At 40.6% G+C, this 22,091-nt stretch overlaps 1 protein-coding gene across 2 annotated transcripts in view; it reads left to right on the top strand.

Annotated features, from left to right (window-relative positions):
- The first annotated feature begins 17,966 nt into the window (after window positions 1-17,966).
- Window positions 17,967-22,091, top strand: part of MYBL1 (MYB proto-oncogene like 1) — a 40,398-nt gene continuing 36,273 nt past the window's right edge. For both annotated transcript variants that reach the window (XM_036886296.2, XM_036886297.2), the window contains exon 1: window positions 17,967-18,408. In XM_036886296.2, the coding sequence (XP_036742191.2) occupies window positions 18,389-18,408 (20 nt within the window). In that variant the 5' untranslated portion in view covers window positions 17,967-18,388. The remainder of the gene's footprint in view (window positions 18,409-22,091) is intronic.

Below are 22,091 nucleotides of genomic sequence, written 5' to 3' on the forward strand. Positions count from 1 at the left end.
AAGTTTTCATTGAAATCGGCTTTGTTTTCCATTTAAAAAGTCTGTCTAAAAGCAATGCATGTCCTTGGTTAAAAAAATTCAAAACTGTAGAAGATACCCAGGTCCCCCATTTCAATTGCTAAATCAACCATTTCTCTTTTGGTGGTTACCTCCATAATTTAAATAAGATGCCATGGGTCTAATCTCTTCATTTCTCAACTCTGAACAGTATTTGATGCCTCCATTAAGAAAGATGAGTTCCCTTGTTCTTTTTAGGTTATCTTTATAACTTTAATATACTGAAGTCTCTGTTACTGAGCCATCGGTTTTAGACATTCTCTCTAAATTCTCCAGTATGTAAAATGAGGAAGTTAGCATCTCTACACTTAAAAAAAATTTTTTTTATTAAGATATGATCGCTCTTATGAAGGTTTCACATGAAAAAACATGTGGTTACTACATTTACCCGTATTATTAAGTCCCCACCCATAACCCAATGCAGTCACTGTCCATCAGTTCCGCAAGGTGCCAGAGATTCACTATGTGCCTTCTGTGTGCTACACTGTTCTCCCTGTGATCCCCCACACCATGTGTACTAAACATAATACCCCTCAGTCCCCTTCTCCCTCCCTACCCACCCACCCTCCACCACCCCTCCCCTTTGGTAACCACTAGTTCATTCTTGGAGTCTCTGAGTCTGCTGCCATTTTGTTCCTTCAGTTTTGTTTCATTGTTATACTCCACAGATGAGGGAAATCATTTGGCATTTGTCTTTCTCTGCCTGTTTTATTTCACTGAGCATAATGTCCTCCAGCTCTATCCATGTTGTTGCAAATGGTAGGATTTGTTTCTTCCTCATGGCTGAATAGTATTCCATTCTATATATGTACCACATGTTTATGCATTCATCTACAGATGGACAGTTTGGTTGCTTTCATATCTTGGCTATTGTAAAAAGTGCGATAAACATAGGGGTGCATATGTCTTTTTGAACCTGAGAAGTTGTATTCTCTGGGTATATTTCAAGGAGTGGGATTCTGGGGTTAAATGGTATTTCTGTTTTTAGTTTTTTTGAGGAACCTCCATATTGTTTTCCACAATAGTTGAACTAGCTTACATTCCCACCAGCAGTGTAAGAGGGTTCCCCTTTCTCCGCATCCTTGCCAGCATTTGTTGTTCTTAGTCTTTTTGATGCTACACTTTTTAATATCATTTATCTTCCCATTCTACTTCCTTTTATTAGCTATCTTACTACTTTTATGTTGTCAAAGTCTATGATACTCAAACTATTTTCTGTAGCCATAATTGCTTTAAAAGTAATCTATACTTTGAGTAAGCTAACAAATGGCTGAGGTGATCCGAAATAAGATCACCAAAAATTAGAAGGGCTTTTTTTCTGAGACACCAACTAAAAGTTGATGCTTTCCCAATGCAGATAATTGTAATTTAAACAGATTTATATTTTGAAAGATCCCCAGGTGGCCAAGTGGAGGATATATTTGGTTGGACAAGACTAGAGGACAAGAGATCAGTTGAAAGACTTGCTGTAACTGGGTGAAAAATAAGTTTGATCCACTGGGAATAGGGATGGAGAGGAGAGGACAATGGAAAGAGGGTAAAAAGGTCATTTTGGACTCTCAGGTTCTGACGTGAAAGGCTGAAAGGTGATTATACTAATTTGCAATAGGAAATTGGTGAAAGGAAGTGAATTCATTTGGGACATGTTGAAATTTGGGTGTTCAGTGCTTCCAGATGGAGAGAGAGTGAGTTCAGGAGAGGGGCTGGCATTGCCCATAAATATCTGTGAATCATAGGCTATGTCTGAAATCATAGGAGTAGATGAAATTGCCTAGAAAGGGAGTGTAGAGTGAGGACTAAAAATGCAACTTTGGGGAATACCAACATTTAAGGAGCAGGCAGAACAGAGGCTTATAAAGGAGTTTGAGAGATGGAAAATCATGGAGGTGATATCACAGAAAATGAAGGATGAAAAACCTCAAATAAAAGGGAGTAATGAAGTCAAGTGCTAGAGAAAGTTCAGGTAAAATAAAAATTGATTTTTTTTCTTCAAGTGTCTCTGTTAAAATGAAGTTCATAGATAACCTACACACAGTATTGTAATTGTAAAAAACATGTTTATAATAAAACCACTCCCAGGCACAACTAATCCAGCTGATATATATATAAAGAATCACTATGAACTCAATAGCTACAAATACAGATATTGGTGATGGTATTAGTGTCTTAAAAACGAGCTGTTACCTTCGGTGATGTGATTTTCTAAAGTGAGGAAAGAACTCTTGCTTAAGTCTGAACAAAACTAAATACAATCTTCCCCTAGTAAATACAATCTCCTGGTTTACATAGTAGTTGCATTTCTGGAAATATTCATGTATTTTAAAACAGGGCAAAAAAACAAACAAACCTGGAAGTATGCATTTGTGTTTTATGTAAAAAGTTAGTTCTAGGCTTAAATGATTATCAAGTTTTTTTACTTAACATTACTGTGGTTGGATGCTAAATGGAACTAGGATAATTCTTCCTTCTGTGGGACTGTCTCAAACATTGCCAAGAGTCTTGTGTTCCTAGAACTGGTACCCTAAATACTAGTAATGACCTTCAATAACCACAAATTCCCCTAAAATTTCCAATTAAATTAATTGTCCCCTTTGTGAATGCGTAGATGCTGTAGGCCAGAAGAGAAGGGGAGACTGAAAAAAAAAAACCAACGAATAGATTATTGTCCCTTATAAAGTGCAAGGTGAAAAAATTGAGAGTAGAGATAGAAAGCTTAGAATTTGAGAAGCACACACATTCATATTTTGACACATCATGTTTCCTACAGATGATTAATAATCCTTCAAGAATTTTGTGGTATGCTGGTGAATTATTTTTGAAGGTTTCACATGAAAAAATGTGGTTACTACATACATTTACCCCTATTATCAAGTCTCCCCCCATATCCCATTGCAGTCACTGTCCATCAGTGTAGTAAGATGCCACAGATTCACTATTTGCCTTCTCTGTGCTATACTGTCTTCTCCATGACCCCCTATACCATGCGAACTAAACGTAATATCCCTCAATCCCCTTCTCCCTTCTTCACCACCCACCCTCCCACACCCGTCCCCTTTGGTAACCGCTAGTTCCTTATTGGTGTCTGTGAGTCTGCTGCTGTTTTGTTCCTTCAGTTTTGCTTCGTTGTTATACTTCACAAATGAGGGAAGTCATTTGGCACCTGTCCTTATCTGCCTGGCTTATTTCACTGAGCATAATATCCTCCAGCTCCATCCATGTTGTTGCAAATGGTAGGATTTGTTTCTTATGGTTGAATAGTATTCCATTGTGTATATGTACCACCTCTTCTTTATCCATTCATCTACTGATGGACACTTAGGCTGCTTCCATATCTTCGCTATTGTAAATAATGCTGTGATAAACATAAGGGTGCATATGTCTTTTTGAATCTGAGAACTTGAATTCTTTGGGTAAATTCCAAGAAATGGGATTTCCAAATTGTTTCTCTTTTATAGTGTCCTAAACACCCTATCTCTAAACTGAGAGTTCTTATCCTTCATTTCTGAACCCTCAGTTCATTCGTTCATTTGCTGTAAATAGGGGGAAATTTTGAACACTATGAAATACCACTTTTTGAAGAGAAAGTACTACTTTTATTCTTATAGGCCATTAATGTTGAAAATTTCAGAGATGGTATATTAGTTTCCCTCTGCTGCTTTACCAAATTATCACAGACTTAATGGCTTAAACTTACTATCCTAAGGTCCTGGAGGTCAGAAGTGCAAAAAGTATTCCCCTGGGCTAAAATCAAGGTGTCAGCAGGGCTGTGTTCCTATCTGGAGGCTCTGGAGGAGAATCCCAATTCCTTGACTTAACCAGCTCCTAGAATTGGCCTGCTCTTGATGCCTTCCTCCATTTCAAAGCCAACAGCACAGCCTTTTCAGATGTCTCTGACTCCCCTGCTTCCCTCTTCCACTCTTAAGGACCCTTGTGATGACACTGGGCCCACCTGGACAATCAAAACTAATTTCGCCAGGTCAAGATCCTTAATATAATCACATCTGCAAAGTCCTTTGCCATTAAAGTAATATATTCACAGGTTCTAGGAATCAGAATTTAGACATCTCAGGGGGGTGGGGTGGGGAGGGGGCAGTGGTGGCCATTATTTTATTTACCACATCAGGATAAAACAAGGAATATTAGGTTGAAATAGGGACACATTAAAACACTTTTTCTCGTACAGTTTCTTTCTCTTGCAGTTCAACCACTTTTACCTTTAAAAGCCAAATTAAGAATTCTATTGCTACTCAGATAGTATGATTTTTTTTTTGATATTGTATGTCAATTTTATTCCTTTTTTTTTTTTGAAGAACATTATGTTTACTAGGCTCTCCCCAACCCAAGTCCCCCCCACAAACCCCATTACAGTCACTGTCCATCAGCGTAGTAAGATGTTGTAGAATCACTACTTGTCTTCTCTGTGTTGCACAGCCCTCCCCATTCCCCCAATCCCCACATTATACATGCTAATCATAATAACCCCTTTCTTCTTCCCCCCCCTTATCCCTTGCTACCCTCCCATTCTCCCCAGTCTCTTTCCCTTTGGTAACCATTAGTCCATTCTTGGGTTCTGTGATTCTGCTGCTGTTTTGTTCCTTCAGTTTTTCCTTTGTTCTTATACTCCACAGATGAGTGAAATCATTTGGTATTTGTCTTTCTCCACTTGGCTTATTTCACTGAGCATAATACCCTCTAGCTCCATCCATGTTGTTGCAAATTGTAGGATTTGTTTTCTTCTTATGGCTGAATAATATTCCATTGTGTATATGTACCTCATCTTCTTTATTCATTCATCTACTGATGGACACTTAGGTTGCTTCCAATTCTTGGCTATTGTAAATAGTGCTGCGATAAACATACGGGTGCATCTGTCTTTTTCAAACTGGAGTGCTGCATTCTTAGGGTAAATTCCTAGAAGTGGAATTCCTGGGTCAAATGGTAAGTCTATTTTGAGCATTTTGAGGAACCTCCATACTGCTTTCCACAATGGTTGAACTAATTTACATTCCCAGCAACAGTGTAGGAGGGTTCCCCTTTCTCCACAACCTCGCCAACATTTGTTGTTGTTTGTCTTTTGGATGGTAGCCATCCTTAACTGGTGTGAGGTGACATCTCATTGTGGTTTTAATTTGCATTTCTCTGATAACTAGCGATGTGGAACATCTTTTCATGTGTCTGTTGGCCATCTGAATTTCTTCTTAGGAGAACTGTCTGTTCAGCTCCACTGCCCATTTTTTAATTGGATATTATTTGCTTTTTATTTGTTGAGGTGCGTGAGCTCTTTATATATTTTGGATGTCAAGCCATTATCGGATCTGTCATTTACGAATATATTCTCCCACACTGTAGGGTAGGTACCTTTTTGTTCTATTGATGGTGTCCTTTGCTGTACAGAAGCTTTTCAGCTTGATATAGTCCCACTTGTTCATTTTTGCTTTTGTTTTCCTTGTCTGGGGAGATATGTTCATGAAGAAGTCGCTAATGTTTATGTCCAAGAGATTTTTGCCTATGTTTTTTTCAAAGAGTTTTATGGTTTCATGACTTACATTCAGGTCTTTGATCCATTTTGAATTTACTTTTGTGTATGGGGTTAGACAGTGATCCAGTTTCATTCTCTTACAGGTAGCTGTCCAGTTTTGCCAGCACCATCTGTTGAAGAGACTGTCATTTCCCCATTGTATGTCCATGGCTCCTTTATCCAATATTAATTGACCATATATGTTTGTGTTAATGTCTGGACTCTCTAATCTGTTCCACTGGTCTGTGGCTCTGTTCCTGTGCCAGTACCAAATTGTCTTGATTACTATGGCTTTGTAGTAGAGCTTGAAGTTGGGGAGTGAGATTCCCCCCACTTTATTCTTCCTTCTCAGGATTGCTTTGGCTATTTGGGGTCTTTGGTGTTTCCATATGAATTTTTGAACTATTTGTTCCAGTTTGTTGAAGAATGTTGTTGGTAATTTGATAGGGATTGCATCAATCTGTATATTGCTTTGGGCAGGATGGCCATTTTGATGATATTAATTCTTCCTAGCCAACAGCATGGGATGAGTTTCCATTTGTTAGTGTCCTCTTTAATTTCTCTTAAGAGTGTCTTATAGTTTTAAGGGTATAGGTCTTTCACTTCTTTGGTTAGGTTCATTCCTAGGTATTTTATTCTTTTTGATTCAATTGTGAATGGAATTGTTTTCCTGATTTCTCTTTCTATTGGTTCATTGTTAGTGTATAGGAAAGCCACAGATTTCTGTGTGTTAATTTTGTGTCCTGCAACTTTGCTGAATTCCGATATCAGTTCTAGTAGTTTTGGAGTGGAGTCTTTAGGGTTTTTTTAATGTACAATATCATGTCATCTGCAAATAGTGACAGTTTAACTTCTTCTTTACCAATCTGGATTCCTTGTATTTCTTTGTTTTGTCTAATTGCTGTGGCTAGGACCTCCAGTACTATGTTGAATAACAGTGGAGAGAGTGGGAATCCCTGTCTTGTTCCCAATCTCAGAGGAAAAGCTGTTAGCTTTTCACTGTTCAGTATGATGTTGGCTGTGGGTTAATTATATATGGCCATTATTATGTTGAGGTACTTGCCCTCTATGCCCATTTTGTTGAGAGTTTTTATCATGAATGGATGTTGAACTTTGTCAAATGCTTTTTCAGCATCAATGGAGATGATCATGTGGTTTTTGTCTTTCTTTTTGTTGATGTGGTGGATGATGTTGATGGATTTTCGAATGTTGTACCATCCTTGCATCCCTGGGATGAATCCCACCTAGTCGTGGTGTATGATCCTTTTGATATATTTTTGAATTCGGTTTGCTAATATTTTGTTGAGTATTTTTGCATCTATGTACATCAGGGATATTGGTCTGTAATTTTCTTTTTTGGTGGGGTCTTTGCCTGGTTCTGGTATTAGGGTGAAGTTGGCTTCATAGAATGAGTTTGGGAGGATTCCCTCCTCTTCTATTTTTTGGAAAACTTTAAGGAGAATGGGTATTATATCTTCTCTGTATGTCTGATAAAATTCCGAGGTAAATCCATCTTGTTTGGGGTTTTTCTTCTTGGGTAGCTTTTTGATTACCGCTTCAATTTCTTTGCTGGTAATTGGTTTTTTTTAGATTTTGTGTTTCTTCCTTGGTCAGTCTTGGAAGGTTGTATTTTTCTAGGAAGTTGTCCATTTCTAAAAGGTTTTCCAGCTTGTTAGCATATAGGTTTTCATAGTATTCTCTAATAATTCTTTATATTTCTGTGGGGTCCGTTGTGATGTTTCCTTTCTCGTTTCTGATTCTGTTGATGTGTGTTGATTCTCTTTTTCTCTTAATAAGTCTGGCTAGAGGCTTATGTATTTCTTTATTTTCTCAAAGAACTAGCTCTTGGTTGCATTGATTTTTTCCATTGTTTTATTCTTCTCAATTTTGTTTATTTCTTCTCTGATCTTTATTGTGTCCCTCCTTCTGCTGACTTTAGGCCTCATTTGTTCTTCTTTTTCCAATTTTGATAATTGTGATGTTAGACTATTCATTTGGGTTTGTTCTTCCTTCTTTAAATATGCGTGGTTTGCTATATACATTCCTCTTAAGACTGTTTTTGCTGTGTTCCACAGAAGTTGGAGCTTTGTGTTGTTGTTGTCATTTGTTTCCATATATTGCTGGATCTCCATTTTAATTTGGTCATTGATCCATTGATTATTTAGGAGCCTGTTGTTAAGCCTCCATGTGTTTGTGAGCCTCTTTGCTTTCTTTGTACAATTTATTTCTCGTTTTATACCTTTGTGGTCTGAAAAGTTAGTTGGTAGAATTTCAATCTTTTTGAATTTACTGAGGCTCTTTTTGTAGCCTAGTATGTGGTCTATTCTGGAGAATGTTCCATGTGCACTTGAGAAGAATGTGTATCCTGTTGCTTTTGGGTGTAGAGTTCTATAGATGTCTATTAGGTCCATCTGTTCTAGTGTGTTGTTCAGTGCCTCTGTGTCCTTACTTATTTTCTGTCTGGTGGATCTGTCCTTTAGAGTGAATGGTGTGTTGAAGTCTCCTAAAATGAATGCATTGCATTCTATCTCCTCCTTTAGTTCTGTTAGTATTTGTTTCACATATGCTGGTGCTCCTGTGTTGGGTGCATATGTATTTATAATGGTTATATCCTCTTGTTGGACTGAGCCCTTTATCATTATGTAATGTCCTTCTTTATCTCTTGTTGCTTTCTTTGTTTTGAAGTCTATTTTTCTGATACTAGTAGTGCAACACCTGCTTTTTTCTCCCTATTGTTTGCATGAAATATCTTTTTCCATCCCTTGACTTTTAGTCTGTACATGTCTTTGGGTTTGAGGTGAGTCTCTAGTAAGCAGCATATAGATGGGTCTTGTTTTTTTATCCATTCAGTGACTCTATGTCTTTTGATTGGTGCATTCAGTCCATTTACATTTAGGGTAATTATCGATAGGTATGTACTTATTGACATTTTAGGCTTTAGATTCGTGGTTACCAAAGGTTCCAGGTTACTTTCCTTACTATCTAAGAGTCTAACTTAACTCACTTAGTATGCTGTTAGAAACACAATCTAAAGGTTCTTTTCTATTTCTCCTCCTTTTTCTTCCCCCTTCATTCTTTATATATTAGGTATCAAATTCTGTACTTTTTGTCTATCCGTTGATTGACTTTGGGGATAGTCAATTTAATTTTGCATTTGCCTCGCAATCAGCTGCTCCACCCTCCCTACCATGGTTTTACTACCCTGGTGACAGCTATCCAACCCTAAGAACACTTCCATCTATAGCAGTCCCTCCAAAATAGACTGCAGAGATGGTTTGTGGGAGGTAAACTCTCTCAGCTTTTGCTTATCTGGAAATTGTTTAATCCCTCCTTCAACTTTAAATGATAATCTTGCCGGATAAAGTAATCTTGGTTCCAGGTCCTTCTGCTTTATGACATTAAATACATCATGCCACTCCCTTCTGGCCTGTAAGGTTTCTGCTGAGAAGTCTGATTTTTGCCTGATGGGCTTTCCTTTGTATGTGATCTTATTTCTGTCTCTGGTTGCTTTTAACAGTCTGTCCTTATCCTTGATCTTTCCCATTTTAATTACTATGTGTCTTGGTGTTGTCTTCCTTGGGTCCCTGTGTTGGGAGATCTGTGGATCTCCATGGCCTGAGAGACTGTCTCCTTCCCCAGATTGGGGATATTTTCAGCAACTACCTACTCAAAGACACTTTCTATCCCTTTCTCTCTCTCCCTTCTTCTTCTGGTATCCCTAAAATGCAAATATTGTTCCGCTTGGATTGGTCACACAGTTCTCTCAGTATTCTTTCATTCTTAGAGATCCTTTTTTCTATCTGTGCCTTAGCTTCTTTGTATTCTTCTCCTTTAGTTTCTATTTCATTTATTGTCTCCTCCACTGTATCCAACCTGCTTTTAATACCCTCCATCATGCTCTTCAACGATTGGATCTCCGACCTGAATTTTCATTCCTGAGTTCTTGGATGTATTTCCGTACCTCCATTAGAATGTTGATGATTTTTATTTTGACTCCCTTTCATGAAGAGTCACGAGGTCCATGTCATTTAAATCTTTCTCGAGAGTTGTATTAATAATTTTACTCTGGACAAGGTTTCTTTGGAGTTTCATGTTTGTATATGGCGCCCTCTAGTGTCCAGAAGCTCTATTCTCGAGGGGCTCAGTCCCTGAAGCAATGTCGGGGGTTGTAGGGGCGCTATAGTGGTACCCTGTTTGGTGAGGTCTGCTCTTTTCTCCAGGTGTGTGCTGTCTGTTGCCGTCCTTTCCTGTTGCTCTCTCAGGATTAGTCGTGCCAATTAAATTTTCTAATTGTATCCTGTTTTAGGAGGAAGCCTCTGTCTCTCCTCTCATGCTGCCATCTTTAATCCCATCCTCAGATAGTATGATTTTTATTTATAATTTCCATCAACTTTAAAATAGCACTCTAATATAGATATTAAGAAAATTTATTGGTTGTGGTGAGAGGTTGGAGCAGACATGATCCAAGTAATAAATCTGATTTTTGTTTTCAGACTGATATAATGTATGGTTTCATTGTTTCTGCCTGTCTTGCCAATGGGTTTTAGCACTGGGCAAGTTCACTCCTGATTTGGTGAAACCAAAAAATGACAATGAAATTCTTGGGGTGAGAGGGTTTATATCCAGCTTTATTCTCACAGTGGCAGGTCAAGCACTAGAGTCCCATGCATCTCAGAGCAAGTCTGCTGGCAGCAAGCCAGTCTCTGCCTTTTAGCCTCTCTACCCCCACAGCCATCTCAGTCTCTGTCACAGGCACTGCCACCACTCCAGCCTCTGCTCACCTGCAGCTGTGCAGTGCAGCCCAGAGCACTGGGTGGAGCTCTTTATGTAGAGTCAGTAATAATGTACTGCTCACATGTGTGTAGGGAGCAAGTGGAGCAGGATCAAGTGAGAATCCTTGGCATAGGAACTTTCATTTTCTTTACATTCTTCAAAGCATAGTTATTTAGTATTATTGATATTAGGGAAGTTTTATATATCATACTTGTTTTATTTCCTTCTAGGATTTTCAACAATTTTTAAAGTTTACCATCAACTCTTTTTTTTTTTCATTAAAAAAAACCCCATGAATTTATGCTTTAGAAAAAGTCAAATAATACAAAAGTACATAGGGTAAAAAGCTAAAGCCTGCCTTGCTCCTACCTCATTCCTTTCTCCAAAGTAAAACACTATTAAAGTTTGGTATGCATTCCATAGACCATTTTCTAGACGTTAGACAATCACACACATGCACAGACACCCTGAGTTTTTATTTACATACTATACATCATAATCATGCAGTTCTGCTCCTTGCTATTTACACTATACCATATTACCTCTATAGTACATCAGCTGAATGCCCATAGATATTTAAGGTACTAGTGATTGGGAGCTTGGGTTCTAATTCCAATCTTGGTTCTGTCACTATGTCTTTGGACAAGTTAAGCCTTTGGTGCCTTATTTTCCTACAGTACCTATCTCAGAAGGCTGTTAACCTTTATAGAAGTTGTGAATACTATCTAAGGTGAATGCATGTGAAGCACCTAGAAGGGCCTAGTAGTATAATAGCCATTTAATGGCATTGCCTTAATTTTTTTTCTTGCTGATGAACATTTAAACTAGTCTCAAAATATGAATGCTTCCTAATTGGGGTACAATTGGAATACACTTCTAGAAACATTGAAACACATCTTTTTTGCTTATATTGAATTATATTCTGAAGATAAAATGTCTGTCAAAGGCTATCACATATTTATGGCTTTTGCTCAGTATTGCTTTTCAAAAGGATGATAGCAGTTTCAATACTAACATCAAGGATTATTCAAACCTAGTTGGCAGAATTTAGAAAAACTTTGCTACCTTAGTAGTCATAAAATGGTATTTCAAATCTAAGTTTGTCTTGCCAGTGGGTTTCAGCCCCAGGCAAGTTCACTATGGATTCAGTGTGACCAAAGAAATAACAGTAGAATGTTCTTAGGGTGAGAGGGTTTATTACCCAGCTTGTTCTCCTGGCAGTAGGTTGAGCTCTAGCGTCTCCACCTCCGCCCAGAGCACTGGGCCAAGCTCTCTATATAGCGCAATAATAGCTTATTGCCTATGGGTGTGGAAGTGGTAGCCTAGCAACAGGCCAGTCACATCATCAAGTGGTTTAAGTTCAGTGAGGATCCTGGCCATAGGAACCCCAACTTCCCCACACTCCACCCCTCCAGGATTCTTGCCTTACAATCTACATGCTCTCGGTCTTCTGCAATAGTCCCTGTGCAAGAAAGCTGGAGCACAGTAACCAGATTCCACAACAGCAACAAAGGATAACAACTACTTAGAGATAACAAAAATTAAGATACAAGTAGATTTTGATACAGGTAACAAAAATTATAATAACCCTCACACCAGAGGAGTTTCCCAATCCACAAAGACCTTAGGGGTGATAAGACACATGTTTCAATGACACCAACATAGGCAAATCTTTTCCATCAGGTAGGATGCAAGCAAGAGAGTAGTCCTGTGATAGGACTGTAGCAGAAAGGGGGTCCCATCTGGGTCTAGTATACCATACTTTTATTACTCTCCCTGTGTGGGTTACTGAAGGGTCTATATATAGTGCTACTGGAGGTGCATGCACTGGCCATAATGATAAAACAACTCCCTGGTAAGATGCTCCTGCCTTCTGGCCATTCAGGATATGTGATCTTTGGAGGCCACTCTGCTGTTAGTACAGGAATACATAGGAGGCCAGCTTCCAGGCCTTGTCCCCAAGGTCCCAGGAGAGCCAGCCATCATTGGTCCATGTGTCAAAAGGTCCAAGGCCATGTCCAATCAATGGAGTCTCCAGGGTTCAGGGCCGTTGGTGCTGGCAGTAAGATGTTATTCTTGTGGCAGAACCTTGGCTTCAACGATTCTTCTTTGGTTTGTATTTGCCATTGTATAGGAGCAGCAGCAATATGTGTCAGCATGTCTACGGCACTCAGGGCTCCCTCTCGGGGTTTCTCATTCCAACACTATAGCACTGTCCATAAGCTGACTGACCATCCCCGCAGACTATTGGTATCTGACTTCAGTCTGGATTTTAACAAGCCATTGTGCCTCTCTATCATGCCAGCTATGGTAGGATTGGATGGCCATGAAATTTCCATTTGATTCCCAACTGTCGCACCCATTCTTGCAGTGCATGTCCAGTAAAATGGGTGCCCTGATCACTCTCAATTACCTGTGGTCAGCCATAGGCAGCAAAGAGGTACTCCAGGTCTCTTTTGGTTGTCTGCTGGTCTGCACAACGCATAGGTAAAGCAGCCAGAAGTCCAGTAGCTATGTCCACACAAGTCATGGCATATTGATATCCTTCTGACACAGGTAGAGGCCCAATATAGTCTATCTGCCACCTGACAAGGGGTATAGGCCCTTTAGCTATTGTCCCATGTTGCCGTGGAACTCGGTGTAAGTCCCCTTTGGAGCACATGACACACTCCTGCCGGGCTCTTCTAACTTCTTCAAAGGTCAAAGGCAAGCCCCACTGACGGGCTGCAGCCCACACTGTCTTTTGCCCTGCATGCAACAAACGCTGATGTAACCATTGTGCTTTATCAAAGGCAGGCTTTCCTTCTAACCAATGTATCTGGGCTAATTTATCGGTAACATTTCCTAGGGATGCCAGTGGCAAATGATCTGTCACATGGTATACTGTAATTGTTTTAGTCTGACCACAGACCCATAAGTCTTGCCACAGTTCTTGCCCCTAAATGGGTTGGTGACAACCAGCCAGTTGGCATGGTACCAGGTTGGTAGCCATAGGGTCAAGCCCCGATAGACAGCCCAGCTGTCAGTGCAGACAACTATAGGGGAGGGCTCCTTGCTGATCACAAGCCACACAGCCTGCAACTCTGCCCATTGGCTGCTCTTCCCCTCACCATCTTCCATCCATATTGTCTCAGTCTTTGGATGGAAAGCTATGGCCCTCCATTTTGGGGGCTGCCCATGGCTGGAGCCATCTGTGTACCACGCATCTTTGGATATAGGGGCTCTTCCCTCCCAATAAGGACTCTCTGCTACTAATGGTTCTAAAGTAAATTCTTCCTACTTTTCACTAGCATATGTCACCGGCTCCAATAAGCGGTGGAGTTCTTCACTCAAATGGCTACTAGAGAGGGTACCATGCTGCTCTAAGTAAGCACCCCACTTGGCCAGTGTGGGTATCTATGTCACATCACTCCTTGGCTTTTGGGTCCAGTCTCATACCCACCCCAAGATGGAATAGGTGGTTATTACCTTTATTGGGGCCATTCCAGTGAAGGGTTCTATAGCCAACAAGGCATGCTACACACCAGCCAGTTGTTTTTCTATCAAAGTGTATCGTACCTCTGCCCCTTTCCAGAGTTGTGACCAGAATCCAATAGGTTGGCGAATTCGTTCAAGCTGTTGCCAGAAACTCCAGCCATAACCGTCTTGAGGCACAGCCTTGACTGCTTGTTTTGCTGTAGTAAAGGCAGATGCACATCTCATCCCCATCCCATCTGACACCCTTTCATACCAACTGGTATAAGGACTTTAGAATTTGTGCCAAGTGTGGTATAAACACTCTCCAGTAGCCTACAAGACCCAAAAACTCCTGTAGCAATGCTACAGTTGTAGGGGTAGGAAAGGCCTGGACTTTATCTATAACTGCTTCTGGTATAACTTTGGTCTTACCCAACCAGACGACTCCCAAGAATTTGACAGACAAACCATGTTGCAACTTGCTGAGGTGTACTGGGAATTTACAAAAAACACAGACAACAAAGACAGACAGACAATGGCTGCAGCAGCTCTGATGTGGCACAGCTCTTTTATTTTTATACTGTTTTTTTCAGACTTCAGCCAAATGCTATACATATCTTTCCCTTCTCACGGGGGACAGGCCAGAACATCTTGTTGATTTTCTTAGAATCTGTCTAGTAAGCAGGGGCGGTGTTTTCACACATCCCCAAGGCTGTCCTGTTTGCAGGGTAAGGCATCTTGGCTTGTTTTTGAGGACAAGATATGCTTTTGTGGGCAGATAACTTCCAAGGACTGCACCAGTTGTTCTCAAGCTGGTGCTTCCCTATTCTGTGTTCAGATATGGGGGAAGACAAAGGCCCGTCCCCTACAAACCAGGTCCCTGAACCTTGCTACTGTTCACAGCCCATCCTTTCTCCTGTAGATGTTACAGCAGTCTAGAGGCTGCACCTTCTAGATCTGACGTGATCTAGAGAATCGGACGTGAGCATGACATCACCCATATAATGGTACAGCCGCACCGTTGGTGGTTTCTCCCATATAGCCAAGTCCTGGGCTACAAGTCTATGGCAGATGGTGGGGCTGTGGAGGTATCCCTGTGAAAGGACAGTGAAAGTCCATTGCCATCCTTCCCATGTGAAGGCAAACTACTTCTGACTTTCCTGTTCAATGACAATGGAAAAGAAGGCATTAGCAAGATCTACCATGTAATGGTATGTTCCTAATTCGTGGCTGAGGGTATCCATCAGGCCTGCAATAGAGGGGACAGCAGCATGCATAGGGGGTATGACTTTATTCAATTCTCTGTAAAGAATCTTTTACCTTTTCAACGGCACCTTGCTGCCAGCATTCTTGTGCTGCCTTCTCTCGCATCAATGCCATTTCCTTCTTAAGTCAATCCACAGAAATTTGCAGCTTGCATTCTCATGCCACCATTTCTTGGGTTTTTTTCAGGAGCACTTCCTTCTTTTCTGTAGACTTTTTTAATACTGTGAGAAGCAATCAACCCACAGTTCCCGCTGCCTCACGGGCACTCTCTGTCTCTCAAAAGACCTACTTACTATACCAAGGGCCACCCCTACTGCCTCAGGTATCACCTCCATCATACCTCCAGTCCTGGGGTGGGGCCCAGCCCTCTAGGAGGCAAGCCACCTCAGCCACATACCGTTTGGGGGACAATCCACTTTCTCCCCATTCACAGGGGCAGCCTGCTGAAGCACCCCCCCAAAAGGGAAGCCTGTCTTTTTTCTTGGTCAACAATGAACCCTGCCGACTTTGACAGTCACCTTGACAATGGGTTTCAGCCCCAGGCAAGTTTGCTATGGATTCAGTGTGACCAAAGAAATGACAGAAGAAGGTTCTTAGGGTGAAAGGGTTTATTACCCTGCTTGTTCTCCAGGTGGCAGGTGGAGGACTAGCATCTCCACCTCTGCCCAGAGCACTGGCCAAGTTCTCTATATAGTGGAGTAATAGCTTATTGCCTACAGGTGTAGAAGCAAGTAGCCTAGCAACAGGCCAGTTACATCATCAAGTGGTTTAAATTCAGTGAGGATCCTGGCCATAGGAATCCCAACTTCCCCACAACTTGTCAGTCTTTTCCCTGCCTCATTCTTACAGCTGTGTAGTAGTACCTTGTGGTTGTAATTTGCATTTCTCTAGTGATTAATGATGTGGAGCATCTTTTCATGTGGCTTATTTGCTTTTTGTGTATCTTTTTTGGCGAGGTGTCTGTTTCAATCTTATGTCCAAATTTTTATCACTTCTTTTTTTCTCATTAGTAAGTTTTGAGAGTTCTTTATATACTCTGAATAAAAAGTCTTTATTAAATGTTTTGTTAAAAAAAACCCACTCTGGTTATGATACATTTGAGTATGGGTATTCAAATGACCAAATCACTTCCATGGTTTATCTTTTTCTAACTGATTTAAATGAATTTGCAATGTTATCTTTCTGAGGAATTAAGTTTTCCTCTATCTTCAAAATGAGGGGGATTTAGTTTACTGTCAAAATCTAAAATATCTATCTTCAAGCTCTGAAAAGTTTTCTGTACAAAACTGACTAAAATGTAGCAGAAACTCTGCTCCTAGTATAAAAACAAGAAGAGTAATGTATGACGCAGGAGTAAATAGAACAGTTTCCAACTAACATTATTTTCTAAATGAGGTTTTAAAAAAAAAGAGTGAACAAGCACCACAGTAAGGAATGACTTAAAAGGTGTTTTATCTTCGCAGAACCCATAACTTGAGAAAAAAGAACTACAAATTATCAGGTGTTTTAAGCTTTGAAAGTAGAGCAGGCAAGATCCTTTTAGTTTACATTCGCACCTGCATCTGATTTGCAAAAATTGATGCGTAAAATTTCAAAATAGTAAAATGGAAGTTTGTTACAATATTAACATGTGGTTTAGTGCTCTATGCAGTAGAGCATGTTACCTTGCAAATGAGGATCCTTTACAACTCTAATCGTTACTGTAGTCAATCTACTTTAATACTATTTGAAATGTGCAGTTCGTAGTTATTACACTTGAAACCTCCAGAGTAGTTGCAACTGCTAGAAGCTCCTCCAGTGCAGTTCCCTCTTCCTCCAGTCTCTCCTGCGAAAGTCAATCTTTTACGGTTGACTACCGAATTTATTTAATGGGCGAAATTCCCAGTCCGCTCCTGTCTTCCTACATTGTTCTGTATCAAAGCTCCTGCAAGGTGCGCATCAATAATTTCCCGTGAATCAGGGTAGGAAATGAAGCACTTTGAAACCTGCTGCAGACCAGGCTTACTTCCCTTTTCCGTTCCAAGCACTTCTGCAGCTAAAAGCCTTGATATTCGGCTCTCTGCCATAGTCTTTGCTACGCCAGTAGATGTGATGTCTGGGCAAAAATAACTCCCATTTTCCCTTAAACAATAACGGCTGCGCAACTTTTATGGTTAGATTTGTCTCAAGTCCGAAGACCGCGCCTCCTAGCTAGAGCGGCAGGATACCGAGTAGTGGGGAGATACGTCCGAGAGAAAGCTGCGGGAACGCGGATTTGCAAAAATTGATGCGTAAAATTTCAAAATAGTAAAATGGAAGTTTGTTACAATATTAACATGTGGTTTAGTGCTCTATGCAGTAGAGCATGTTACCTTGCAAATGAGGATCCTTTACAACTCTAATCGTTACTGTAGTCAATCTACTTTAATGCTATTTGAAATATGCAGTTCGTAGTTATTACACTTGAAACCTCCAGAGTAGTTGCAACTGCTAGAAGCTCCTCCAGTGCAGTTCCCTCTTCCTCCAGTCTCTCAGGACCGCCCAACCTCCAGGGACTCGCCGCACACCCTGGGAAGTTTGGGCACCATCGCCGCTTCGGGTCCCGCCTCTCTGCGGGCACTGGAACTCGGTTTCCCAGCGGGCCCTGCGCGGCCTCGGCGGCCACCGCGTCGAGGTGCGGCGCTCGGCCCACCCCGGGTCCTGTCGCAGCTGGACCCGCGAGCCCCGCCTGCAGCCCCACCCTCTGGCTCCCAGCTCCTTCCCCGACTCCCGCGAGTTCCCGTCACTGCTTCCAGCTCCCCAGCCCCGCCCTCAGTCGCGCGCGCTCTCTCCGCCCCGCCCCCTTCTCCTCGCGTGCAGCCGCCGCAACCAATGAGGTTCGGGGCCGCGTGCGCAGATTCAAACGGCTGCTCTTGAAGGAGGCTGGGCGCGAGATTCGGCGGTGCGGACAAAACCCTGCAGGAGGCCGCAAGCCCTGCAGATCTGCTCGCTGCGGGGAGAGACCGGGGGTCGCGCCCGCGGCGGAGCGGAGCTGGGATCACCAGCGGGGAAGCTGAGAGGCGGCGGGAGGGGCCGGCGGAGGGAGGGAGCGCGCCTGCTGACATGTTAGGGGCATCCCTGACCGGGCCGGGCCAGGGCTAGGAGCGGCACTGAGGGCGGGGGGCGGGTCGCGGTCCGCCCCTCAATCCTTCCGTCCTGCCTTACCGGGGACGTGCGTTCCGGACTCGGAGAGGGAGCGAGGGGAGCGGCGGGAGGGCCAGGGAGAAGGAGCCTTCGTCTGAGGCTGGAGGAGGCTGAACTGTGTCCCCTACCGGCCCGCGCCTATGCGATTCTTGAAGGATGGCGAAGAGGTTGCGCAGGTGGGTGACATCCCTTTCGCCCAGGCCGGTCGACACTGCCCCGGCTCAGATTAGTTTTCTTTTACCGCTGCTCCCGCTTCGGCCCGGGTGGTCGGAGCGCAACTGTGACGTGTGGAGACTTGGGGACCAGTGTGTTTAAAACGCAGAAAGTGGGTAACAAATGTCCAGGTCGCTTCTGAAGTTGATTCTCCCAGCTTACGTCCTGACTCCTAGTCTCTCACAGCCACTTCTGGGTGGGCGTTTCTTGCCAGGTAAGTCAGTGCGCTTTCAGGGATGTGCTACGCGGATACAAGTGGTCGTGGCCTGCCCGGACGACTTGAAAATGGTGTTCAGAGGGACTCGCCCCGTCCCGCCACTCCAATCACTGTATCCGATAAAATAGGAACTCTGATATACCTGGGTGGGGACCCCTCTGCCATCTTTGCTACCTTGAAAGATGTGGCAACATCCTCTGAAGAATAGCTGAAGAGGATCTTTATGATGTTTTCTGTGATTACCATACCCATGTTCTCAGCTTTATACATTTTTACTATCTTCTACTGGGAGGATGTCACACTGTTACTATCAGTGGCTTGATCTTAAAATAAAACAATGTATCTGAGTCACTTAATATTTTGAGTATCTGTGTTTGGTTCTGTTACCTAAAGGTTGCACAGAGGTGGGGCACATTTCTGGTTGGAAAACTTCCTAAGATGAATTTATGCGTCTAATTTTTACTAATATGCCATTATACTAGCTACTCCTGAATTGTAGTATCACTTAGATAACCAAAAACTAGGGTGTGTTTTAATAATACTAAACAAACCTGAAAAGATGTGTGGCAGAATTTCCAAATGGTTTTATTTATCTAGATCTAGAGCCTCAAAATATTAACTAGAGATGTATTTCCTAAGTTGAAAATTAGTACTAGGATTCATTCACTGCAGATTTCATTTAAAAATTGGTAGTAACTACACATAATGTTTGTTGCTTTATTCATTTAAGCATCTACTGTATGTAAGGTATTTTTTCAGAAATCATAAAATATAATGTTCGATGATTATTTTGTAGCAATTGCAGTATATATCAGACACTAAGGTGGAACAAATATACACACGTACACAAATCCACCTCTCCAGAACAAGGTTTTCTACCTTGACACTATTGATATTTTGGATTAGATAATTCTTTGTAGTTGGGGCCTGTTCTGTGCTTTATAGGTGTTTAGCAGCATGCCTGGTCTCTACACAGTAGATTCCCATAACACCGTACTTCCTCCATTTTTGACAATCAGAAAAGTCTCTAGACATTACCACCAAATGTCTGTTTTGGGGAGAGGGTGTGCAAAATCATCCAGGTGAGAATCAGTCACTGATGTAGAATGTCCAGGACCTGATTAACTTCTCAATCTTCAGAAAAGATAGATATTAAAAGGTCCTGTAATTATAATTAATGAGGTACCAGTTTAGGCCTTTTCTATTGAAGTTTTAAATATGCAAGATTTTAAAAATAAAATAATTTGATAAAGCAAGGTGACAGGTAAGTATGTCAACCCAATAACAGAAGTTTGTTTATATGCAATATGCAGCATTATCTGCCTCTCAGTACTGATGTTAATTTTATTTGAAACAGTTTCTTGGCTAATGCTGTCATCAGCATTTAGTTATGGTTAGACATGGATGCTTAAATGTCAGAACCCTGCCTCTTCAGTTGGTTTTCTGTTCACTCTCAATTTGTGTGTGGTCCATAATAATAGATGAAGAAAGAAGAAATGATTAATTTGTCTGTCTTAAGTTTTCTTTTATTGACAATACTGTGAGCTTCGAGACCTAAACATTAATTTTACTGTTCACTCTTGGTGAGCTGTATAAGTTAATTGAACGTATTATAGAATGATTTAAAGAGTAATAAATTGGGAGTAATTAAATGTGGTGGGATAAAGCTACACTTCCTATGGGAATGTACAGATAGAGAATGTGGTGAGGGATTATCATCTCTGGTGTCTTCCTTAAGGTCTTCGTACTTGAGTGTGTTTTGTGCTCTAAATTACACTTCTTATATATGTAAATGAGACATTTATCTTAGAATAGAATGAAATGTTTTGAAGGGGAAATAATTATTCATTGGGCAAAGTCTAGACTCATGCCTTTTGGCTAAATACTGTAATAATGAACCTAATTTGTAATTGATTGAGAAAGGAAATAATTCAATCACTCTAAGATCTCCACTATACAACCATTTTAAGTATTTGAGTGAAAACTTCGCTGTATAAAAGTTTTGAATAAGACTGCAGGCATAAATCCTGTATGATATTAAAAATGTTAAAAACTGTTAACTAGGGTTGAAATAAATGAAGGATTTTGTCTCTTTTGATCTTTGTTTAAGATAGCTATAGTATCTCTGATCTAGATTTACATAAAGGAAAAAGCTCTTTTAGTGTTGTGACTTTAAATAGTTTTAGGTCCCACTGGGGGTTTTAATAACATAATTTACAGACAGTACTAAAATGGTCCTGTTATTAACATGTGTTTGATTTTTTTTTTAAGCACATTTATGTATGAAGTCATTTTAGTTTTTAAAAGCCAATTCTACCTTTAAAAATAAACTTTAAAAAATGTCATTTAGAAGCCAGAAGACTTACTTAAGTAGTGCAGATTCAGGTCTTTACACTTGAGATGATTTATGATTACACTAAACTGGAAAGATAAAAGCCAGCTTTGTGTTGGAAGATGTTTTTCAGCGTGTGTGTGTGTGTGTGTGTGTGTGTGTGTGTGTGTGTGTGAAGCAATTTTACTATGCTGTTTGCAGCAAAATGGGTATTTTGGGTGAAAGAATACTGAAATGTGAGAACTGATTTTTTTAATCAGCTTTGTCATTAATTAGCAATACTGTTTTTTGGGAAAATAAGTAAAATCTGTATACCAGTTTTTCATTTCTGATATAAGGGATTTCGTTTTTATGGTTGTTAAGGAAACTTCTAGCTTTAATGTCCTGTTTTGAAGCCTTTTTCAGTTATCTTTTTTCCTTTAAAAATATACACACACTAATGGAATAAAATAGAAATGTTCTTGCATTGATTTTGTTTATGGAGAGCTAGGTAGAACTCTCTTAAGTATTTATTTCAGCACTGCTATTAATAATGGTAAAATGAAGTCAAATTTCTCATAGTGTAATGATGCAAGTTTGCAGTCCAGATTTGGAAAATAAAATATCCATGTGTGCAGTACATCATATTAACCACTGGGCGGCCTGATTTCACTTTATAAATCAACCTGGTAAATTTTCGTACCTTGAGGTTGATAGGATTTTTTAAAAAATGCAGTTACTATGTGAAGACAGTACAATAACGATGTATTTTTGAATTATTATAAAAATTTCAGACATGCAGTTTGTGATTGATTAAAAATATCAAGTTGAAATGATTTTATTAGATGAATTTTATAGAACTACTGATACTTCTCAAATTCAATAGTTTTTTCCAAATATAAATTTAAAAAAAAATTTCAAAGTCTGTCTTTAGCTGCCTCAATTTACTGTTTTTAGGTGGAATAATTGGTATCCTTTAAAACCCAACTTCTCCCAAATGTTTTAATATTGTCAAGTGTGAGTTGTTTGCGTATTATATCATAGAGAAAGTTATGACTATCACATCCTATTAGCTAACACCCAGTGTAAAGTTATTCTTAACCATTTTCCTGGCCTCA

The sequence above is a fragment of the Manis pentadactyla genome, chromosome 3 (assembly GCF_030020395.1).
Source record: "Manis pentadactyla isolate mManPen7 chromosome 3, mManPen7.hap1, whole genome shotgun sequence".
NCBI lineage: Eukaryota > Metazoa > Chordata > Mammalia > Pholidota > Manidae > Manis > Manis pentadactyla.